The sequence below is a fragment of the Halichoeres trimaculatus genome, unplaced genomic scaffold (genome assembly GCF_033239565.1).
Source record: "Halichoeres trimaculatus isolate MK-OKI-2021-1 unplaced genomic scaffold, fHalTri1.1 fHalTri1_scaffold_7, whole genome shotgun sequence".
Taxonomy (NCBI): domain Eukaryota; kingdom Metazoa; phylum Chordata; class Actinopteri; order Labriformes; family Labridae; genus Halichoeres; species Halichoeres trimaculatus.
Window position 1 is genome coordinate 13,378,363 of NW_027437185.1, and position 23,878 is coordinate 13,402,240.

General features: G+C 40.3%; 1 protein-coding gene across 3 annotated transcripts; it reads right to left on the bottom strand.

Annotated features, from left to right (window-relative positions):
• Positions 1-604: 604 nt before the first annotated feature.
• On the bottom strand, positions 605-23,878 carry stag2b (STAG2 cohesin complex component b). Of its 3 annotated transcripts, none has more exons than XM_074673778.1 (34): positions 23,801-23,878; positions 21,507-21,634; positions 21,325-21,406; positions 21,059-21,202; positions 20,824-20,920; positions 20,566-20,642; positions 20,169-20,373; positions 18,496-18,647; positions 17,511-17,584; positions 17,274-17,397; positions 16,263-16,361; positions 15,983-16,062; positions 15,679-15,786; positions 15,264-15,375; positions 15,043-15,160; positions 14,841-14,944; positions 14,014-14,106; positions 13,814-13,903; positions 13,468-13,671; positions 13,103-13,173; positions 12,928-13,015; positions 12,732-12,812; positions 12,557-12,649; positions 11,938-12,112; positions 11,685-11,824; positions 11,448-11,549; positions 11,198-11,346; positions 10,440-10,568; positions 9,994-10,220; positions 8,178-8,397; positions 7,296-7,403; positions 7,076-7,202; positions 5,396-5,473; positions 605-2,472 (listed from the first exon to the last, which is right to left on the bottom strand). In XM_074673778.1, the coding sequence occupies exons 2-34, from the start codon at positions 21,548-21,550 to the stop codon at positions 2,449-2,451; spliced, it is 3,819 nt and encodes a 1,272-aa protein (XP_074529879.1). In that variant the 5' UTR covers positions 21,551-21,634; positions 23,801-23,878; the 3' UTR covers positions 605-2,448. The 3 variants fall into 3 exon arrangements, with proteins under 3 accessions (XP_074529879.1, XP_074529878.1, XP_074529880.1); XM_074673777.1 differs by having other exon boundaries at positions 23,667-23,875; XM_074673779.1 differs by lacking the exon at positions 23,801-23,878 and adding an exon at positions 23,322-23,558.

The window sequence follows — 23,878 nt, forward strand, 5'->3', positions numbered from 1 at the left end:
TTTCTGCACATTATTCTGACAGCCGACATGTGACAGGCAGACTGACGCAGTGATAGATGAGCCTCTTCATGTACCTCAGACTGGACATGAAGGGAAGCTCTCTGTAACGTCCTCTTCTAATACAGCCGCGCTGATCTGAGCTCCACTTTATTAATCATGCACTTAACACAGAACTCTGTGATGCTTTCATCCTTTCTTCTGATACCTCATGTCCTCACTTTTATCATTACAGCAACTGTGGCACGCTTTGTTTCCGCAGAACAAGACATTACTCTTGCCATAATGGGCTCTTTTGATAGTCAGCACAAATGTAAGAGCTGTCACATACAGACAGATGTGTGCACTGGAGCCGTGGAGGGCCTGAGAATACATATTCATAGACTTTTCAGCTGGAGGGTGGCACCATGTACAGATCTAGCTCTGCCTTCAAGGGGTGAGTGCATGTTTGCCTTGGACTACACTGCCCCCTTGAGTCAGTAGGGTGACTAGCTAAAGTCAATCAAATCAACATTTAAAGTCAGTCTTATCTGATGAATCTCTGTATCAGCTGTAGTGAGCTCAGTGTGGCTAAAAGTAAAAAATACCACAGATGAAATGTGTTGATTTTTATTCAAAAGTTACTGTCTCCAGACAAGTACAAATCAGAAAACAGAGTGACTGAAAGAGGATGGGATAATAGACAACAACTTAGAGTGTAGGCAAGAGTGCAGAAAAAAAAAAACACAGAAATGGCCAAAAGGAAGGAAAGGAAATTAAATTTTGTATATATACACATGATCTAATAAGAATTTATACCAATGTAGTGGTAAGTAACAAACAATAAACAGTACTTTTTCCTTAAAAGAATTTTCTTTTACTTACATAAAATAATTAGGCAAAACACATATAGGCTGTTCATCTACTTTATCACATTACATCTGACCACCTCATGTTTCATGTTCTAAAGAAGCCAATTATCCACCTTTAAACATGACTGATCCTCTGACATGGAAGATTACTGTGAGAGAAGGTGACTTTCACAAGCATGTTTAAGGCTTAAGCATGGAATGACTACAAAATAATGACCTCAGTAGACAAAACATTTCATTAAAACTTGTGTGTGACAAATATATGTCAAAATCTAAGCTTTGTCTAGCTGCCACAGCGCTGCTGAATAACTCATCTTCAGTATTGTCTGAACGACTACCTTTTGCGTTTTAACATTTGAAATCTTTAAGTGTTTTGTGACAGGACTTTTTCTGTTGAGAAAACCTTAAAGCTGAATTTCACAAGTCTTTTCATTAGTTTTATCCAAACTAATTTACATGTAGGAAAAAAGGTAGAAACCCGAAGACATTATCAAGACAAAAAGAAAAAAAAAAGAACATAAAAATACAAATTTAAAAATCTTCCTTGATGCATGACTTTACATGCTTTCATTTTTTTTTTGTTTTACTTACACATTTCTCAAACTTTGTGACTGAAGGTTGAAAAGTTGAAAATAAGAAAACAAAAGCACAGATATAAAATCAGCACCGATTCATATATAACTTTTATTTAAAATGTAGAGATACCCATTTTAACATTATGCTGCTGGATTTTGAGAGAAAAAAGATGTGTAATTTTATCCAAGCCGCTTTCTGCCAGAGCCCACACAGTGGCTTCACTGGGGTAAAAATCTGCTCTGCTTTACTGAAGGAGAGGGGATGGGGAGGGAGGGAGGGGGGCACATTTCTCAACTATCATGGTGGTTAAGGAGGAGTCCAAATTTTTGGGGAAGCTTTGGGACTTACTGCTTAAACAGCGTGGAGCATTCAGTGGACTCTGGATATCTTCACAGCATAAAGGGATCATGACTGATTCTACGTGACATCTCGCCATCTTAACCACCAGTGGTTTCCAGGACCTTAAAGTCGGTCCAACAACAGGGAAAAGAAACTTATGAGATAGAGGGAGAAAAAAAAGGAGCACAGAAACATAAAGACCTCCATCCACTTGGCTAACACAGTACAAGCAAGCTACTACAGTCTGTTTATAAATTACTACTTCACACCTGGTAACTTACTACAATTGTAAAAAGGGTTAGACATGAACAAAAAAGGTTCTTAAGTTAAACACACCAATTCATCCCCGTTTAAAAAATAAGGAAAGGAGAAAAAAAAAAAGCTATTATGGATTTTTCTTCAGACACGTCTCATCTCTAATAGGTTTGGAAGTGGCCTGTTACACTATTTCTGAACAGGAAGAGCTTACCCAAGATTATAAAAGTAAATATTTGAAACAAAGTCCTCTCTGAGCAAGCAACACTGAGTGTGAGTTGTCGTTGGTCCACGTGGAGTACAAGCCAGAATTTTTTTTGTTTTGTTTTTTTTTCTTACAGAAAACACTTCTGTTTTCGCATCTAAAATTCTCTTTAAATACAAAGCGCCTCTTCTGTTATCCCAGCGTCAAAATCATCTGGATATTAGCTTAAAACATGGACACTCCAAGGACCTGGGGATAGAAGAAGACAAGAGAAGATTCAGAAATACGTTTTGAATGTTTGGTGTGCCAATATTTACATGCTTATGTCAAAAAATCTTCATGTAGAGCATAAATTTATAGCTGATATTTTTTGTTTCTGTAATACGACCTGTGATGTAAAAAACAAAGGAAATTATACCAGACAAATGCAGTGGTTTTATTTTGTTCATCTACTTTCAAATCAGATCCTCCTCTTATTCTTACAAACATATAAATTGACTGACTGCAGTGGACTAATTCAGACGTATCAATAATTTCTGATAGTGTTTGATGTTGGCTTTAATCTGCATCACCAGCCTTGTGACTCTGAACTCTAATTTAATAAAACCCCATCATCCTCAGCTGTGTGTGATTTTCAAAAGGCTACTCCACGTGAGCCACTAACACTGACAGTAAACACTTTGCGGTCCTGTTGATGATCCAAACATGTGCCCGCAACAATAATGAGCACCGGAGAAATAATAATTTAATATCCACCTCATTTAATTAAGCCTTTGCCAACCAATCTGTGAGAACAGAACTTCAAAATAAAAGCACAGAGTGAAAACATGGAGAGTGTCTCTACGGAGCGAACAGACCAGGTTTTGACTTTGAAAAGCATTAAGGAAGTGCTGCTCTGCTATCTTTTTCTATTTCGTGACATAAAAATAGCAAAAACATATCCAGAACAGCATCAGCTGATCCATTTTTCAGGATAGTTTCACGATATGTGCAAAACGTGTGAAAGAAAAGAGACACGCCTTTTATTCCCTAGATTTCGAACACACTGATTGGTTTACATGCAGGCTGGCGCTTAAGTCAAGCCTCCCTGTAGACCCGAGTTTACAATGCTGAACTTAGGCCTGTCACGATAATCAATAAATTGATTAACCAAACGATAAATAAAAATGTCTTCGGTGAGTTTGCCAGCCTCCATAAACTGCCACGTGCATGCATGTTTGTTTTCCTCCTCTCTTTCGACCAAAGAGGCTGAATGAGAAGATGGCTCACTACGTCTATCTTTCCTAACATCGGGGTGCATAGGTTCTGTAGTGGATTCATAGCGGAGTGAGCATCTGTCAAAAATGCGATCTTTGGGGTGAAGACGGGACTGCACACAGAGAGAGCTGAAGCGAGCGTCCTGAGGGGTAAGGAGGAAAAATGCTAATATGAGTGATGGCACGAAAGATACGGTTCTTAAGCCGCCTGCCACAGTCCTTGTGTGGGAATATTATGTTTTTTATCAGAATGCACAAAGTGTGATCCCATGAACACCAACGAGCCGATATGTCGCATTTGTTTGAAAATAGTGGCGACGAAGAAGAACAAGGGGAGGTGCAGCGGAACCTTGTTCTTTGACAATCAGCTCTCACTGAGGCTTTTGGTCAGCAAAGTAAATAGAAATAAAAGCGCCAAATGGTGGGCGCTCAAAGACAGCTGCATTGCTAAAGAAATGCAGCCCTTCAATACGGTTGAAAGCCAGAAATGTTAAAAATGTGTGACAGACAGTACGGATTGACTGGGAAAAAGTACATGTTACAAACAGTTCAGGAACTGTATAAACTCCCTTTTATTTAGGCTATAGTTTTTATTGTTGTGTTTTGGGGGGGGGGGAGTTTCGTTTTTTCTTTAGAGACAGGATCTATGTTTTATTGTTTTTGATTAGTATTAATTATTTTCATTGACATGTATTTTTTCCTAAAAGAGAGTCCATTTCATTTTCATTGTATTTTTTTTCTCTTTCTTGTTTGTTAAATTTATTATATTTTTTGTTTAATTTATTTTATTTAAAAGATCCTGAACTTTTAATTACAGTTAAATACTCTTAAGAAATTAAAGTTTCTTGCTTTTGATATGGTGTGCTCACTTTATTATCCTAATCGTCATACATCAATGAAAAAAATGGAAAAAAATCAAAATAATATTGACAATAATGTCGTTTATCGGCAATAATATTTTGGAAAATTAACGTCTAGAAAAATTTGTTATCGTGACAGGCCTAGCTGAACTGTTCTGAACCAGACTCCAGAGCACCTGGGATAACACCTAGGTGCTTGCTTAGTGCTGGCTTTAACAACCTCTTCACTGATCACACTGCACTGGTGCATTCAACAATCTGTCCCCCACTTTAAATAAAAACTCTTTCACATACACATCAGTGTTAACGCAGTGTCTCAGAGTGGAAAAGGATCTGAGGCAGATTTGTTCAGAGCATGAGTGCAGTGAGCCGAGTCAAGAGGTAAAACCTGAACAGTGAAGTGTTCTGAATCTTGTTTCTTTTTTTGGAACGAGTCTAATGGAACAAGACGCAGAGTGTTTGAAGAATAAACTGTTTTCTGGGGGAATATTTTTTGTGACAATGAAATTATTTAAAGCTGACACAAAACACCCTCGCATTTTTTCTGTGATCTATTCTGAGGTGGTGTCTGAGGAACCGTGAATCCAAAGCTCTGTGTAGGAACAAATCTCCAGGGTTAGAGCTGTGTCATGTTGAAACAAGAAAATATATTCTCGTAGTCGAGCCTACAACAGCAGAAAGTGCTTTTCCAATCATAAAAAGACGTGTTGCTTTTGGCCGGAGCCTGTGCCGGCTGGTCAGCTGAAGCTGCCTGAATGTTTTAGACCTCGCTGAGTGCCCCAAGTACAACACATTTGCTCGTGGTCCATGCTGTGTGGTTGATCACAAGCCACCTGGTCTTGATTTACATCCATGGAGTTACACTAATTTTAGTGCTACTAGGTTTGCTCTGAGGAAATCACAAGTTGTGTCGGCACTCGCCGTGCCTCTCAGGCTTCTCCAGCTGGCCCTTCCACAAACACACCTGCAGTCTCCACAAGAACGCTGGTATCTGTTTGTGTCACTACACGCGCACATGAAACTAATGTAAGAGACAGAGTGTAGTCAGCTCCTTACCGATTCATCCATGATAGAAGCAGGGTCAAAGTAGTCTGGCTTGAGTTCAGACCTCTCCCGGCGATTCTTAGAGGGTGGCTGAAATAAAAAAAACACACAGTATGTGAGGATCAGGTTCACGAGCATTGATGACAACGAGGGAAAATGGGACAAATGTGGGAGACTGTGAACTTCAAAGATGTACTCTTTCATATAAAGGAAGAAAGATACACTCTTGATTTTATTTGTAGCCTTTAACTTCTGCAGCTCAATTTGGAAAGAAAAATATCCAAATTCCAGGGAATAAATGTCGAGAAACTAGGCCAGTTGTTCAGTTTCCTGGTTCATTCGACATGACATGTGAAGCCTTTTTCATAAAGTGCAGCACATGAGCATGAATCCAAAATAGACATTTGTCTTTGATAAAACTTAGTTCTGGCTTTCACTCGGGATTCTTGGTTCTTTGGTGTTGGCCTAAATGTAATAATAAATTAGTCATGTTGCCTGACGTTGTACCAACAGTTGCATGGCGCTGTCAACAACACATCTTTAATCAGGTTTTTTAAAAACCAAAAATCCAGACGTTTTCCTCCACATTGCCATCAACTCTTTGATGATCCTCTTATGTTTTCTGTAGTTTGAAGTTAATACAAATAATGCTTACAAGCTGCTTGTTAGAGGCTGTTGCATGTTTAACAAATAACTGGCTCTCTTCTTCAAGCAGGCAGAGCTCATGCATGCCAGACAGCCGCCAAAGTGTAATTAAATCATGATACATGCTGGTCTTAGTCATAAAAAGTTGATTCAATTTGTTAAGTAAAAAAAATAAGACCAAGGGAACAAACAAAGTGCCTCTGGGGCCAGAACTACAGAAACTATCAAGACAATCAAAGAAAACAAAACAAAGAAAGATGGCAGTATTTCTGGGTAGATGCTGTGGCAGGCTGCTTCTTTAGCTGACATTGACGAAAACCGACTTAATGAATGGATTTAAGCTAAGAAAGCAGGATGTAAATTGAAAAAACGTTTGAGCAAAAAGCAGATTGCATAAAATATTCTGACTGTTTTGCATCTGAAACTTTGAGTCGTTGCCGTACTTCACCCAGTTAGATGAAGGCAAAATAAATGCAAACGATTGTTCTTTCGGAGACGGATTTGCACCATCATTAGTAAGGTAGTTCAGACCCAGTGAGGTGAGCAGGATCTCTTGGATTGCTGGTTCATATCTAACAGGGTTTGAGTATCAACGACGTCAGAGTTTGAGGATGACAAAAAAAGGTGTTAAGTATTCATTTAGAGCTTTCCAGAGTTTAATTAGATTTTGAGCAACTGTTTCTTGTCGTATGACATACAAATAATCCGACCACTTTGAGTGTGCAGCTGTAGCATCTGGCCTTTCAGCCCAAACACCAGATGTTGCATTAGCACAAACAGCAACTAATGTTCCCTAATAAAGCCTTTTTTTACCAGGCGTGTAAAAGAAATGTAAAAAAGCCTGTTAGCTGGGTAACTGCTTCCCCTGAGACAGTCTCATTTTACTGTGAGTAATAAAGACTTTGATACTCAAACAGAACACTGGTGGTGTGAGGAAATTACAAGCACCGTGAAGACGCTGTTGCACCGAGAAACTCAAAATGATCACGATGATTAAAAACTGAGTCTTATAAATGACATATTCATTCAGATCAATGTGATTCCTACCAGATCAATGTCCATGGTGTCGAAGTCCATGCCCTCATTGAGATCATCCATACGACCCTCAGATGACATCATCACATCCTCCACTATCGGCTCTTCATCCTCCTCCATCAGCCCAGTGCCGCGACGACTGCAAAACAACAAAACAGTAAAGTGAACACAGAAACATCCAGTGTGTGAGTGTGTGTGTGTGTGTGTGTGTGTGTCTCTCTCTCTCTCTTACATAGCATGCTGCAGATTGGTCCTGAGCTTGGCGTAGTTCATGGCTCTTTCCTGCTGCTGGCGTGCCTCTTCTTGTTGTCTCTGAGCTAGCATCCACGTCACCTGGGAACTAGAGACACCGCAGAGCATTAATTAACAGTTTCTGGACTCGCAACAATATTGAACAACCTGCCTGTGAAGAGTCATGCTGGATGTTTCACCTACTTAGTCCCCATCCCAGAATGTTCAACACTTGGCACAAGATTATTAGCTACAGTTTGCGCCTCAGAATTAATCGCACACAAATGGAAAATTACATTGAACCCTGTCCTAATGTATTCTGGCTCATTTTCCTGTCTTCTCATGCTGTTCTTAAAGAAAACATGATCCACTGAACTTGGTGATGGGCCTGGATGAGCGCCTAAACATATCTATAAATTCTTGTGGTTGGAGGGATCAGATTGAGAAGGAATAACAGATCACAACTAAAGAAAACGCTTATCAAAGTCTTTCTGAAAGGTTGGAGCAGTTTAGCAGCAGAGGAAGATTAAAGCTGATCCTAACCTCTGGGGACTACATGTGGGGAAATTCCCTTCATTTAAATCAAACGGTGAGTTTGATGATGAAAACCCCGGTGCTGATGTATTAAATGAAATGTATTTAACACTAATTACCAAACATAAAACTGAAATTTGAAGAAATAATCAAAATCTATTAAAATTTAGGAGATTTAAGAACACAGTTTAGTTAGCATCTGGTGTATAAAACAATAAAGGGCTTCAACATTAAAGAGTGGTGTGGTGTTTTTATTCTCTCCTGTACGTACTGATCTTAGTATCTTATGTTAGAAACTCTGACTGACCGCTCTGTACACCTCAGGAATGTAACAGTCCAGCATACATACTTGTAATCCATGGGTGTCTGGTGGTGCTGAGGCGTCTGTTGATGGTGCTGCGGGTGTTGGTGAGGCTGCTGCTGGTCGTGAGGGAGGGGGTAGACCCCCATGAAACTGTCATCACGACCCCTCTTAGGGTCTCGCATGGCAGTGGAGGTGAGGTGGGGGGATGGCAACATGACTGGGGTCTGCATGCTCTGCTGCCACACCTCACTGCTGCTGCTCTCCTCTGCAAAGACAGGGCCACAGTGTTAGGCTAACGTGCAACAAATGTGCACATTCTTTTTCATTTAACCAGGACTGAGAGCCAAACATTGAGCTTTCATATGTAATGAGATTTCCCCTTTCAGTCCTTTCAACTTTAAACCATGTTAAGACTTAAAACTGCAGCCAAACTTAGGCCTGTTACTGAGTGCCCTCTCAAACCCTTTCCTTCTGTGATAAGTTTTTTTTAACAAAGTATATGCTAAAATCCTGAGGTTGATTTCAATACCTTTTTAAGACTTTTTCAAAAACCTTTAATAAGTTTTAAGACTTTATCGCAACTTTGAGTTGTTGTTGGCACCCTCTTTTTAACAGTTGTAGTTTGCATTTTTACAGAAATGATGTAAGCTAAGGAGGAATAAAGCTTGAAAGAACAAATGAAACTAAACGCAGGTTTATTGACACTCCAACAACAAGAAACCGCAGTTATTCAAGGCCAACTTGCTGAAGAAAATGAGAAATTATTTAAATTATTTTTCAAATTTAGGAGATGTGCCGGAGATTGTGTGATTTGCTTTAATGTTGTATTTAATTTCTCTTTATGAAACTAGAAATAACATTATTTATAGCTGGTGTTTATATCGCTCACAATCCTTATTGTTGTATTTTATTGTAACTATTTTTGTATTTTAGTACTGACTCCATCGATTTCTGCTGTTAACACAACAATTTTCCAGTTGGGATCAATAAAGTAACTCTACTCTTTTCTATTCTATTCTATTTTAGAACTTTATCGGCTGAACGTTTAATGTCCCAATCAGGGAACAGTTGCAAGGAGGAAAATAAATATTCATGGATATTTTTTGGGTCAAAGCTTGAATACCAATGAAACTTCATACCTCATAAAACCACAATTAAGACTTTTTAATACTTTTTAAAGGCCTTAATTTTCCCAAAATTGATTTATCAACTTTTAATACTTTTTAAGACTTCGCGGACACCTTGTTTAAGCCTCTTCGTTTTAAAAACCTTACAGATTTGTCGGGAGGTTGTGGAGGAGCACTGGTTAGAAATAACTTCACAGTTATGGTGTTGCAGAGGTCTTCCCTTACAGAAGGTGGAGTTTAAAGCATAACTAAAATAAGTACAAGGATTAAAAGGCCTACTAAATCAAGGATCTGTCTGCACCAAACACTGCGACATATATCATGTATAAACACGGATATAAATGATGCTGCGCTGCTGTATGGAGCCATGTTACCCTCTCACCATCTGCTGTTTAATCTCCTCACTCACACATCAAGGCCTGCCTGGCTGATCCAGGCTGGTATGGATACATTTGGGTTAATCTGGGCTCCAATTCTGCTGCTGTAACATAAAGGGCTGAATATGATGTATGTTTTTCCCATGAAGACCTCGGGCTCAGTGTTTGTGTGAAAGAAGGTTTTGAGGAGAGATGAGCTGACAGTGTTTGAAACTTTCACGAGGGGTTTAGCTGCCTGCTGCAGACTGAACTACATAGAAAACTTTAGTCAAGCACAACTTTTCTCACCTGGGGAAAAAAACAAGCCAGGAAACAACAGATAGTGAGCCTCTCATTAATGATTCTGTGTGTTGTTACCTTCTGGTAACTTCCTCTTGGCTGCTGAAGTTCCAGCTGTAGCAGCAGGAGGCTTGGTCTTCTTGGAGCGGATCGAGGAGCCTCTGCTGGAGTAGCCGCTCATCACAGACATGGTGTCGTCATCGCCACCCGCCTGCAGGGAATTCCTGTAGGAGATGAGGGGAAGCCAGCAGTCCTCCCGCTGCAGTGCCATCTGGAACGTCATGAAGCGCTCCAGGTACATGTGACTACGGAAAGCAGGAGGTCACAAAGAAATGATGAATTAACTCGTACATCAATGCATGCAGAGGAGAAACTTTACGCACAAAACCAGGTGCACATTCCAACTAGAGGCCACACATCCACCACTCACGCATCAGAAACACCAGTTGCACCAGTTGTCACAAACACCTGTTGCACTGAGACACTGATGCCTCACACCTGTCGGCTCAGCAGGAAAAACTTACACAGTCCTCTTGTCTTGTCTCATAAGCTTGGAGGAAAACTCGCTGAGGATGTCCAAGAATGCAAGGTTGAGGGGAGGGCCTCCCTCTCCCTGGGGACTCGGGTCCTTAAATGCAAACTCAATACCGTCCCTGCAAGATGCAGAAAGACAGGGAGGAAGAAAAACACAAGCAGAGAAAGAGAAGTGGGTTACTGTGCTGTGTTAAAGCACAAATTCTGAAACCTACCAATAAAAAGAAAACTTTAGGAAACAATAGGAACATATGTTAAAAAACAAAGGACACTAATCTCACAAAGCATGTTTTAAATCTGGTTATGGGGAAAGATGGTGTGCCACTTTTCAATAACTTAACACAGCTTTAGTCTGTCATAAAAGTCAACTCTTAAAATGTTCAGAGAGGAACAGTTCTGCAGAGCAGCTGATCACTGTAAGCTAAAAGATACAACGTGAGTTTAAGGGTGCCATTCTTCTTAATTTTGGTAAAGCTACCAAGTTTTCTTTGTTACAAAGACAAAGAGCTGAGTAAACTGAATCTGAAGCACATCATAAGCATCCCTCATGTGTTTATATTATTTAGCACATAGGAATAAGAAATGTGTCAAAGTTTCAGTTGAGCCTCTCTAAAATCCAGGAACTTAAGGAAATTCCTGAGGACCCAGGGCCTTAAAGGAGTAATTTGTCGAACATGACAGTTCCCACATGCCTGGCCAAAATGAAAGACGAGCAGTGCGATGTGACCGGAGCGGCGGGAAAACTTACTTGTGAAGCATGGCAATGGCATCTCTTGTCTTGACTTGGTCGAGGCCAAAGGTTAGAGAAAAGCGGCGAGCCAACTCTTTGATTCCACAGAACGCAGAGGAGGAGCGATCGAATCCGTGACCCAGCTCAGACAGCATTTCATTGAAAAGCTAGCAGAAAGAGATAAGAGGAACAACAGGTCAACAACCTATTAAAAAATGAGACATCTACCGGATTACTCCATCTAATCTTTGAGAGAGCGCACACTGACCTGCTGCAGACTTAGGATGAGCGTCTTGGCACATTGAATTTTATCGATTTGCCGAGTCTTACTCATGGTCTCCTTGATGATGTCACCATAATCATTGTAATACTGTCAAAAGGGGAAAATATAATGCAGACATTAATTTTGATCCCTGTGATAAAATAAAAGTGTGGTAACTGTTTTCCTTCTGAGTTAAAATGTTCGGTGAGTGGTCTCACTCTTAATGAGGGAAGCTCGTCTTACCCTCATGTACTGTTTGAAGATGTCAGCTCCAGTCTTCATCTCTACCACGCAGTAGATGATCAGTTTACAGTAGGCAGCCAAGAGGTTTCTTCTCTTGTGCAGAGCTTCAATCTTTACTGCCTCGTCATCCTGTTGCCCATCTGAGATAATAGATCAAGACTGAAGTGAGTTACATCTTCTTTTTGTGTTTTCTTTGCTCGCTGGAGCAGAGCAGAAAGTAAAACAGACCCTAAATCCATATCTGCATTTGTACCTGTGCTATTTGTGTCATCATCCTGGTCTATGAAGACATGATTGAGGATGAAGGAGAGTAGTTCAGACTGCAGCGAGTCCTCTGGGGAGTAGACAAGGGGCTCCAGGTGCTCCCTGCCTCCGGACACCATCTGGTGACTAAAGATGAGCAGGAGATCACACAGGATGGTGAAGGCCTACGGAGGGAAGAAAGGGGGTCAAAAAGTTAACTTTCAAGGTGCAACACAGAATTAATTTTGATAAAAAACCTTGTTTTCACATTTGGTTACCACCTAACAAAAAGTGAAATCTGATTTTTTTTTCCATTAGCTACGAGGCAGACAGCTTTAATACAGTCTCATCAAAACCCTTTCAGCATACCAGTCCTTAAAAAGTAGAGGCTCTGCACTACTACTCTGCTTTTGTTAAAGCATACAACCCTTCACATCTGCACTTTGGAGCAGAAGAGCTCTGAAGAAGAGGAGCCTGTCCACATCTTAAAAGCTTAGTGCTTCATCAACTGCCTTGAATTTTAAGATGTCACTTTTACACTTTGTCTTGTTTCTCTCCCCCTCACTCTCTTTTTATAACATTCTTTCAGTACTAAACATGAAGCTTTTTAGTTATCAAGCCTGTGTCACCTGCTCTTTGACGGCTGTGTTGACATTGGTGAGGTAGCGCTGGCACATCATACAGAATGCCCTCATCTGCTTCCTCAGGGTCACCAGGTCGTCCTGATTCAAAATGCAAGCAGAATTTTAACATCAAGCTCACAACAAGACAGTGCTTTATAGAACAGAGATGATGAGACCTCACCTTCCTGGAGCTGCCCTCAGATGATTTGGCCAGGTGCCATAAGATCACATAGTGGGTACACTGCAGAGAGTGGATGACTATCTGCTCATAAGAAGAAGGATTAAAAGTTAACATTCATTACTAAGTATTCGAAATTTCTTGAGTCAGAAGACTTTGACTGGTGTGTATGTGTGTGTGCATGTGTTTATTAGTTAACCTGCTCAGGCATGTCTCCGTTCTCTATGCCAGTGTTTAGAAGCTTGAAGTTGCTGGTGAAGAGGTCCCACCCCGACAGGTCATGAGCACTGCAACAGATTTAAGAGCCCAAGTTAGTGTCAGACACTACTACAGTCACATTTGAATGAATAAATCCCAGTGTGTGAATTTCATACTTATGAAATGCTGTGATCCTCTTCAGAGTTGACAAAACCTGATAAGCATCATCTTCATCTGCATCTTCACCCTGAAAAAGACATTTTGTGTGATAAGAGAATTGTCTGGAATAAATACAAAGACAAGATTTAAGATTTTCAATTTAAATGTATCTGATCAGCTTTATCGCAGTGTGAATGTAAACAACTTCTTCAGTCTGGAAGTCACATCTATTTACATACAAATTAAAAATAAGTTTCCAGCTACGGTCCAGTTTCTGAACAACACATAAAAGCAGAGGCCACTCTGTGAAAGGACTAAGAGACTAGTAACGGGTGTTTCAGACTGCTGTAGGGTCTGTGTTGTGTGCATCCTGCCCCCTTACCTCTTGTAGAAAGTCCTCTAGTAGCCTGTTGAACTTGTCCACCAGCTCATCCAGCAGCTGGGAGCGAGCAATGTCCACTCTGTTAAAGATTGTGAACTCCTCATTACAGAGGGCATGGTAAGTCTTGGAGCAGGCTTCCAGGACTTCAGTGTCTGTGTGCTTCTCCACAATTTCCCTGATCTGACGCAGCAGAGATTCCAGGTGCTGGATCAGACAGAGAGACAAATCATGTATCAAAGAAGTAAATCAGCAAAACAAATAATCAGGGAAAATAATGTCGGATCATGAAGTCTTGCTCACCCACACTTATTCAATTTAAGCAGGTTCAATCTAATCTGTTTCTCACCTTCTCCAGACGCCCTGTAGTATATATTTCCAGGTCAAAGAACTGAGGCAGTTGCAACAAGTTAGTCACCTTCTCTGCATCCACGGCATACTGTAAAACAAAGGTGTGGTTCAGTGATTTGTGTGTTATTAAGGAGTCCACATCAACAATCAGCTTTTTAAATATGCTTTTTGTTGAGGACATAAAATGACATTTCAAACCTTGGCCAGTAGAGGGGGCAAAGCCACAGCAAACAGCTCTGTCATTCTGGTTCTGTCATCCAGCTGAGTCTTCTTTTCCTTTGCTGTCATCACCTGATCGTACACAACACCATTAAGAAGTTTGTTCTCATAAGGTTCAGCCTTCATGCCATAAAATCTGAATTGAACTGTTTACTTTTTATAAAGTTTATCTATCAGATTTACAACCTACCATCTGATATCAATCAAACCAACTTAAAAACCTTGAGGAACCCAGTTACTCAAAGAGCAAAGGATGCACAGTGCTTTTAAATACATATTCAATGAGCACAGGAAGGAGTTACAGTTATAGAAATCTCTGTTTCATTTGAGTTCTTAATTTTTGATTTTACAAATACAACAGCCCACGCTGAAAATACCTAAACACCAACCTTGAACTGTTATAATAACCAGAATATTATTTATTTTTAAGATTTTTGCAGCTGATCACAAATTTTGAAGATGTATTTTCTAAAACATTGCTGCACATTTCTTTTCATTGTCCGCATGTCAAAAGTTCAAAAATGCTGACAAAACTATTTTTATCTGTGACCATCGTGTTCTCAACACTTAAGACAACAGCAAACTGATGACCTTTTTAAAGCTAAATGATGGCATTTAAAGTTGACGTTAACTTTCCAGGTGCTGCTAGAAGGACTTATAGCAAACCTTTGGGCTCAGCTTGTCTTGATCTCACACTTCTGCTAATTTTTCATTAAAGCAGTTATCACAAAAACCCCTGGACATTTAGATTCTTGTGAAAGAAAAAAGCTGACATTTCCACAATGGAATGTGTAAGCCACTCTTACCCTCTTTCCTGTGCCTCTTCCAACAGGTGGGTGGCATTCAGCAGCCTGGCGTACAGTGCACAGCATGATCTCAATCAGGGCCGTCTCTTGTCTGTCTGTGAGAGCTGCAGAAAGACACAAAACACTCAGCACGAGCTACTCCACGTCTGAGGACTGATCAACATTGCAGTGACCAAACACTGTAAATAAATCAGGATCATACCTTCTTCTCCTGGTAAAGGGTCATCTAGCAGCAAGCTGATCATACACTCCCAGTCCTTCAGTAGCTCCGGACCACATTCCCAGAGGGAGTCCACAAGGTACGCTGCATGCTCATGGAGCTGAGATGAGAAATCAGAAAAAAAAATTAAATTACTCAAAACATTCTTCAAAGAATGTAACTGTACACAGATGTGTCAGAGAAAAGGTAAAGTGATTACTTACCTCACTCTCCAGGAAAAAGAAGACAGTGGTCTTGATGAGGTTGGCATTGGGACTTTGTCTGCCTCTCCTCTTGGGGGCACCTTCTTCTTCAGGTTCCCTCTGGCTGAACAGTCTTTGATAACAAATTTTAATAGTGTGTCATTAATGAAATTAATATCACACAAAATGCACAGGTCAGATATCTGTTGTGTTAGTACTCGCTCAAAGCAAACCTGAAGTCGACCTGTACTTCACTGCAGTGAGGTAAGGAGGAAAACACTTGCAATGTGGATGAAGTTTTCTGGTGGTGTGTAGCGACTCTTTCAGTGCTCATGCATCCAATTGTCAAAACCTCCTCAGCTACTTGTTTGTTCATGGGTACACAAGACTTTACACTACTTAAACAGAATTAGAAATAAGCTTTTATTTAACTTACTTCTTGTAGAGGAATTCTCCAGCTGCGATGGCAACCGGTCTGTGTGCTGAGTACACCAAGTGATAGACACTCTCACAGTCCTCTGGAGTCAAAACCTCATCTGTACTACTGCAGAGACAAACCAAGACAATCAATCAGCATTAGTCTCAAAACAGATGCAGGCAACACACAGACTACATGTAATTCCCCAAACGTGTAGATAAGTGTGTCCTCGATGAATAGACCATATCTTACTGATATGCAGCTTTATTTGGACGTCAGATCACAATTATTAAATGGTATTGAGAACAGAACATCAACTTACTTCAGGACTAGAGTGAGTAGTTTGATAGCTTGTACTGCGACGTCGTACTCTTTGTCGAGGGTCATGGAGACGATACGATCCTGTACAAATAGGGAGGATGAGGAAATTTAATGAATCACATGTTATAATGAGAAAGTTTGTTATAAAGTAATAGTTCTGCCATAACTATTTAATACATATTTTTCAACATAACACCAGACCAGTGGTGACTGTTGCATGAGAGAGTCAAACACTGAAGTTGAAGGTGCTGTGCTGAAATTGTCCAGCAGGTGGTGCTGACCTTAAAGCGGCTGGTGAAGAGTTCCAGTCTTGCATTGAGTTCTCTGTTGTAGTAGAGACCCTGCAGAGCTGTCAGACACTTCAGACGAACTTCACCTTGCTGAAAAACAAAAAAAGGAAAAACTGTCGTTTCAAAACACAAATGAAACCAGGTCTCAAATTTAGTAAATGGTATGATTCATTAAACACTCCATTCATACAGTAAGTGCTTTTTTAATCCATGAGGAAAAATTTGACAGGATTGTTTTTCATCCAAAAAGAGGCCCAATTTATATCTGTGAGAAAAACTCCCCTGACATTCACCTTTGTTTTCATATCAGGTGAGAACTTCATTTAATGTGGTCCTTATTCAGTCACTGATGATTTAATCAATAGCTCTACACATATGTATGTAATGCATAGACTGTATAAAACATGGACGTAGTCTCGCCAACGTCACCCGTCTGTTTCTGAAATGGAAAATGAAGCACATTGGCTATAGCGGCCATATTGGTAGTGGCAAGAGCTTAGCCTACAGCCAAAGGGTGCCTGTCAGTCACGTGACCCTGAGCTGTGCCTCTCATTGGGGGAGCTCGCGATCTTAATATCCTCTGAACAGCCGAGTTAGAAAAAAATTCACCCACCGTACAGTGGGTGCGGATAGTAAAATTAGCAACTCAGACAGGAGGTGTTTTTTGAACCAGGCTGTAAATAGGTTAATTTCTGCTTTGAAAATGGCTTTTTTTGGCTCGATGGGTATGTGACTTTCGCTACTTTCCGGGGCCAAACAACAGATTTTAGCACTTCATTATTGTCTCATTTTTTCTCAGACCTGAGGTTGCCGCTTGGTGTAATGTCACCTTTTCTGACAGATTAGATTTCAGATTAATTTGAAAATCATGTTACAGCAATAACAGACATCAAGTTATGCTTACAAAATTAAGAAAGGAGAGGGGTTGTAAATGTCACACTCCATGCATGCCACTGCAACCCTGAGAGAAGAAGAGTCCACAGAAAGCTTCATGTGACCCACCTTATCGTGCATTGTCCATCCCACATACTTCAGATAGCTGTCGTTGAGGAAGGCATCGCTGTAGAGTTTCATCCAGACTCCAATCTCTTCTATACAGATTGCCCTGATTTCAGCTATTGAATCACTGTTGAAACAGTAGAAACATTAATAACACTTCATGCTTTTCACTGCAGGAATAACCACAAAATAACAGAATCCAATTTGATGAATAAAAACATCAAAAATGTCAGACTTTACCGATATCTGTGGACAAACACTCCTTTGAATATTGCGTTCATCATATTTTCAATCTCATCCTGATTTTCTTGGAGCTGATAAAAAGCAGAAAACATAAAAATATTAAAGGGACTTGAATGTTACAGTTAAATGTTGAATGGGATGAGTTAATATAAGACATGCGAGCACCGACTGCACCATAATGCTGCGGTGGGACTGCAAAGTGGAGTAACAGATGGATGCCCAGTGGGACCTGCTGTTACATAACCTAATAAACTGTCAATGCTGGCTGAATAACACCGAGTAATAACTCAGTCACTGCAGGTCTAGCATCTACAGGTGTTGCAGGTATCCTGATGGATCAGATTTATTGTCACAAGCTGAAATTATTCATGATTACCTGATGTAACACTTTGACTGGTTACCTTTACTTGCAGACAGTGCAAAGTTTTAAAGACCAGGAACACGTGGCATTTAGGAGGATTTCACTTCCAGGTTTGTAAATGTTACATTGTTTATTCATCAATCAATGCTATCAGTAAATAATCTGAAGGCCTGTCACAAAACAGGCTGAACATACCCAGGCTTTCTCTGAGGAAGCTTGCCCATTAATGTTGAAAACTTTAGGTAGTGGCATCAAGTATCAAAGCAGCCTATGAACTTCCTCTACACTCACATGAAAGGTGGTGTTTTGCATGTCAAACTGCTACATTAAGTCCAGCACACAATCCAAAACCTACAGTCTGTGACAACTGTCCAGATTTCCCCCATCTGTTTGTAACAGTGGTAATAACATGAACAGGAGGAAGCAATACAAATCCCAGTGGTAACAACATTTGGCTGCAAATCCAGACAAACCACCATGTAAATCATCTACATCAAAACACAATCTGCTGATAATCCCTCATTCAAGCTAAGTGAATCTTCTTACACATATGTACATTGCAATGCTGAGTTAATAGGCGTCTTAAAGATATATAACCTATGGCTATTCAGCCAAAATTACCTCTTTGCGTTTCTGCAGGAGAAGCTCCAGCCTGTCGTTTGCTCTCTTGGCCACCATTTTATTCCTCTCTGCCTCATACTGGCGCTGGGTGTTGTCCATGTTGATGCTCAGGTTAAGAGCTACATTCACCAGGGCTGTCATCAGCTTCATTGCTGCCAAGAAAACACAAAAAGTAACATTGAGAACTTAAAAGGAATCCAAAATAATGGAAAAATCAAAAAGTAACTGAAATAAAACTTTGTTTCTCCCCGATAGGTTCAAGGACATGTGACATCTTATGGGGGGGGTCACTACAATGCTACAGACTCTGTGGCACCACAAGTTGATAAAATTTTAAAAGCTTTAAGTCTGTCTTGACCAGAGAAATGTTTACTTTTATATTTTCTAAATTTTCATTAAAATAAATTGTTCTTGGATGGAGAAAAGTTGTAAATTATCTTTAGGATTAAAGAAATTCATACACTAAGTATATATGGGACTATTTTGGCTATTTTAGGCACAAAGTTGGCACGTAAGTCAAAAACAGCTCTGGAAGGCCGGTCCATGGGTCAACTGGTACTGGGCCACACACACATAAAAAATACTCAACTTACATTATTCCAGTTTGATCTATTATCTGATTCTGGACGATGTTTTAGTTTGAAAAATGGCCATATTATCTCTGTCACATCCATCTATGACTCATTCTTGACGCCAAACCCCCTAAGCTAGCAAAATGGGCAAAAAAAAAAAAACACCTTTGGAAAGTTTCTTTAGGCTGGGTAAAAGAGCCAGTGAGGAGACAGAAGAAGAGCCGGTCCTTGAAAATATTTTCAGACATTAAACTGGTCCGTGGAGAAAAAGTTTGGGGACTGCTAGCATAGCAGACAGCCAAATCAACAACAAAAAAAAAGATAACACATCAGGATCATTCATTAATGACTTGTCATACCTCTCATATGCATATTTACAGGTGTTTTGTGCTGAATAGTGCTGATGATTCTAGTCGTATGGTCTGCACACTACTTTAGGCTTCACCCAAAGGAGCTACTTTTTGCACATCACCACTTGAAGTAAATTAGCTTGTACCCCTTGTTACTTTTTCACAAGCTTTCAGCGTAATTGGTGCACATGATTTCTAACGTCACTGCATTCTGTTTTTGTTTTTTAATCATTATTAGAGATGGTACCTTTCACATTTAAAACGAAACAGTACCAATCCCCTAGCAACCAGTATCAGTACACAATGGTACCAATTTTCGCTGCTTCTGTGTGTGAGTATGGTACGAAATATTTATTTGTTCTGTCAGAAAATCTTAGTTCTTCAATTTAACATATTTATTTCTCAATATATTAACTTGCTATGCTGTGTTCATGTCCAGCATGGAAAATCAACGACTCTTCCCTCACAGTCATAAGGATGCGTTCAGGCATCGAAACAAGGTACCATTTGATCTTATGTGAGTTGGTACTCGGTATGACAGACAGAATTCAGTCTGTACCAATAAAAGTACCTTATTTGTTACACATATCTAACTATGATACATTATATGTTTTTTAAGCTACCAAACACTGACCATGGGCTTTGACACATGAACAACTAAGACAAGGTAAGTCCTCGCAAAGAATCATTTCATTTTCACAACTCTTTCAACCCACTAACCACTCCGTAAAAGTAAAAGTCATGCACTCACCTGCCAGTGTAGAGGTGTGTCTGAAGGCCCGGACTTGGGAGTCCGATAAACCGGTGAGAAGGGAGATGACTGTGTCCATCATGTACTCATCATAGATGATACTGTATTGACACTGGCGCACCAGCACCGAAATGAATTCACAAAAGCTTGACTTGAATTTTTTCCACTGGGGACCTGCTATGGTCAGAGGGTAGTCACCACTGTCCTATAGGAGCCACAGAGGGAAAAACATTAGTATCAACGGCATTTGGATTCAATCGTCAAACATATCCTGTAAATGCAGAAAAATTCTGCAAAGCTTTTCATTATTAATCTCAATTACTTGTTAAAAGTACAAAGAAATGTGGGTGGTTAATGATTAATATGATGACTGATTTACTTAAGAAAAAGAAGTTACCTCATCAAACTCCTCTGTCATTCGTCGGATGATCTCAGAGTTCTGCATGTTGCGAAACATTTCTCCACTGACCACACCTGAAGGACGGGTCAAGACACACGACAATTTACTAAACACAGATGAGCCAGACCAGACTGTAGCCATTATTATAGCATTCAAAGGGATCCAACATTAACTCGCCACAAATAAAACAGTTTGGAATTAAGTGATTTGACAATGCCAAACATGAAATATGATACATCTTAAACATACACATACCTTTACATCCTGAGCACTGGATAAAGAAGTTGATGAGATCTAGTAGTGCAACATCTCTGTCGTGTTTGTATGACTCAATCCACTCATCGACAACAGACTGCAGAAGAAAAAGGTGACAAATGTAAGGGTCAACAGTTCATCTAGTGTGTGGGGATCTTCCTCTTTTTCATTGTGACACACAAAACAACAGATTATTACAGGATGATTACATCACATCAAATTCTGCCATTCATACCTGCATTGCACTCCTCCCGAGCTTCACCACCTCAAACAGCATCATGTTTTCCATGCCATTCTCCTGGTGGTGGCCATTTATACGGCCCGCTCCCTTCCCACCTTTGCCTTTCTCCCCTGCTGCTTTCTTCCCCTTCTTCCCACCCTGAAACACACCAGATGACCATCACAAACCATAACAACCATCTACATTGAAATAAACACAAAACTGTTATTAACCCAGGATTTCTAGTTTAAACTAATGACATTTTTTTACAGTTCCTTTACCTTTCCCTTAGCTGAACCTGCAATCCTTCCATCAGGATCCTCAGAGAAGTCTGTGTCTGAAGAGAATCTGGTGTCTGTGTCGCTAAAAAAAAAAAACACGAAGACATGTGAGAATGAGGTATTTCAGAATTGGTTATTAAGGGAAACTTAACTTGGAAATGAAATTCATATGAGGCACTTACTGAGTATAGGAATACTCTGATGGTATTTCTGGTGCTGCTATCATTTCTGTAACATCTTCTGGACAGCTTCCACTTATGACTGGCTTTAGATCTTCAGGAAATTTAACTCAGAGGAAGTTGCATGGGACCTGAAACATAAACAGTAATTTAGAGTGCTGCACCATCCCACTTACTCAGCATTTCAACACACAAGGGTGGTAAATTATACAAAAGCATACATCTACCCCACACATGTGGACAGTAATCCCACACTGTAGCGAGCAAATGTTTCTTTGATGCGTTTAGAAGGAAAAAAAAAAAGGTTTCACATGGTAACAGGGGGCGGACCCATGCTGCTGTCACGCTCTGCTGTCTAACCATTGGCTCCCTCTCTTTCTCTGCTCCCCCTGATTTACAGACAACGTCATGCAAGAGTATTGAAGTGTCTTCCTCAATGGCCAAATATGGCACTGCCCTATCCGCCCCATATATATCTAGACCAATCAAAATGCAGTATCAACATCAACAAGATATTGCAGGCTACAGAGAAACTCTGGCATGGTGGTGATGTGTAAATTAAGTGGGTATATATAAATATATACAGCACGAGAGTACAGAAATACACCCCACGTTAGGTTTCATGGTAAGTGCACACCAAAAGCAGATATCAGAGTTTCTTTCAGTGAGTAGTAAAAGCATCAATCCGTGCAAAAGTCTCGCAGGGAAAACCACAACTCCACCCCTTATTTACCCCCTTTGGGTGCAGTAGGTCGTCGCCCCGTACAACTGCACGCGATGGTGACTTATAAGTGTGGCGTTCTTAAATTAATCATTCATTTTAAGCTGTTAATTAACCTCGAAGTTATTGATGTAGCAAAGATTAAACATATTCATGCGACCCTTTTTCTTGAAATCCTGAACAAGGTTGCACACATATCCCAAATCAGGATCTTATCGAGCACACATTTTTAAGAACATGAAATGATGAACGAATAAGTTCAAACGATGTTTATACGATCGACTGAGATTAATGTAGCGTTATAAGTATATAAAAAGTAATTAGGGTTTATGAAGTACAACTTAAAGGGTATTTAGGAGTGTTAATTTCTGTTTTGGTGCCAATAATGTAGGTTGCGAAGGAAAACTACACGGGAAGAAGGAGACATTCAAAGGGTGTAGACTGAAAAAGTGGCGCCAAATCTACCAGAGTAACTTATAAACCCGTTTCCACAGACCGAGACAGGCTCATTTTTAACAACGAGAAATTATGCAGCCCAATAGTAAGCAGACACTGAAGTAAACTATACCACAATATACCGACTCAGCCCTTTGCTTCGACGCCGACACGGCTGCGCTCTCCGTCGGCTCCTGTCAAAATTGACGCCGGTGCGCTGCTAGTGCTAACGCCACGAGCTAACAACCGAGGAATTTGGCGTCTTTTCAACGGCGTCAGCTAGTTTGAAATTGATAAAGTATGCTTGCACTCCTAAGAGTAAAAAGCGGTGTGTGGGCTGGTAAGAAGAACACTAGGCCATTACGGTTCCAGTGCCATTAAAAATCGAGAACATGCCAGCATTTGTTAACGCTATCGTATTGGGACCATAATAACAAAACAACGCAAGCCGTACTGTACCAACGCATGCTAATATTGGCATCTTGACAATAACGCAAGCCCTTCGCGATTACAGGCGCGATAGCTTTCTGCTGCGTGTATAACCACAGCCGTATCAAGTGGTAACTCGAAAGTAAAGCTGTGTTTAAATATCTTATTTGCAATGAACGAGCTGCGAATAACTCCCACTGGTTAGCAATGCTAACAGCTACGGCTAACGTTACCCAAAAAAAACATCACGTCCTTGCGTCCTCCATCTTGCCTCGGGAGTTCCAGTGCCGTATTGCATAAGCAACAAACACTTTGTTTACAAATATATAAAGTGCAACTTATCTGCCTGAAATGATATGACGTTTTTCTTGGCTACGAACTTTATATTTTGTGGTTAAGTGCCAAAAATTCAGGTCGTTAGCTTGCTAACAACCGAAGTAGCTATGTACCGCGAGCTAGCGAAGCGACTTGGTTGAGGCAGAGCTCCGCGCTCTGAGCTCATCCACAGCTAGCCAGGCTAGCAAAATACAAATCAACTAACTTCCAGATAGCTCTCCGCCATTTTACAGCTAACTTACCTTGTTGTGAAATGTAGTCCCGGCAGATTATCAACTTTAATGATTCTTATGTAGCCTCCGTCTGAATGTCTATACAATCGTGAAAAAAAGAGTTTAAAAGTCGCGGTCAGAGGCGGTTTCGGACGTTCTCTCACCCCGCTTGCTCCGTAGTTCGGTTTGTTGTTTCGACGACCTGGGAGGAGGAAATCCTGGTGCAGAGCTACCACCTAGCG

Bases quoted from the DNA above. Each gene is read 5' to 3' on its own strand.
- stag2b (XM_074673778.1), bottom strand. From the start codon at position 21,550: ATGATAGCAGCACCAGAAATACCATCAGAGTATTCCTATACTCA. The intron at 17,398-17,510 runs GTAAAGTCTGAC...CTGTTTCAACAG, and splicing joins GTGTTTGTCCACAGATATCG to TGATTCAATAGCTGAAATCA. The intron at 12,813-12,927 runs GTTAACTAATAA...TCTTATGAGCAG, and splicing joins ACGGAGACATGCCTGAGCAG to ATAGTCATCCACTCTCTGCA.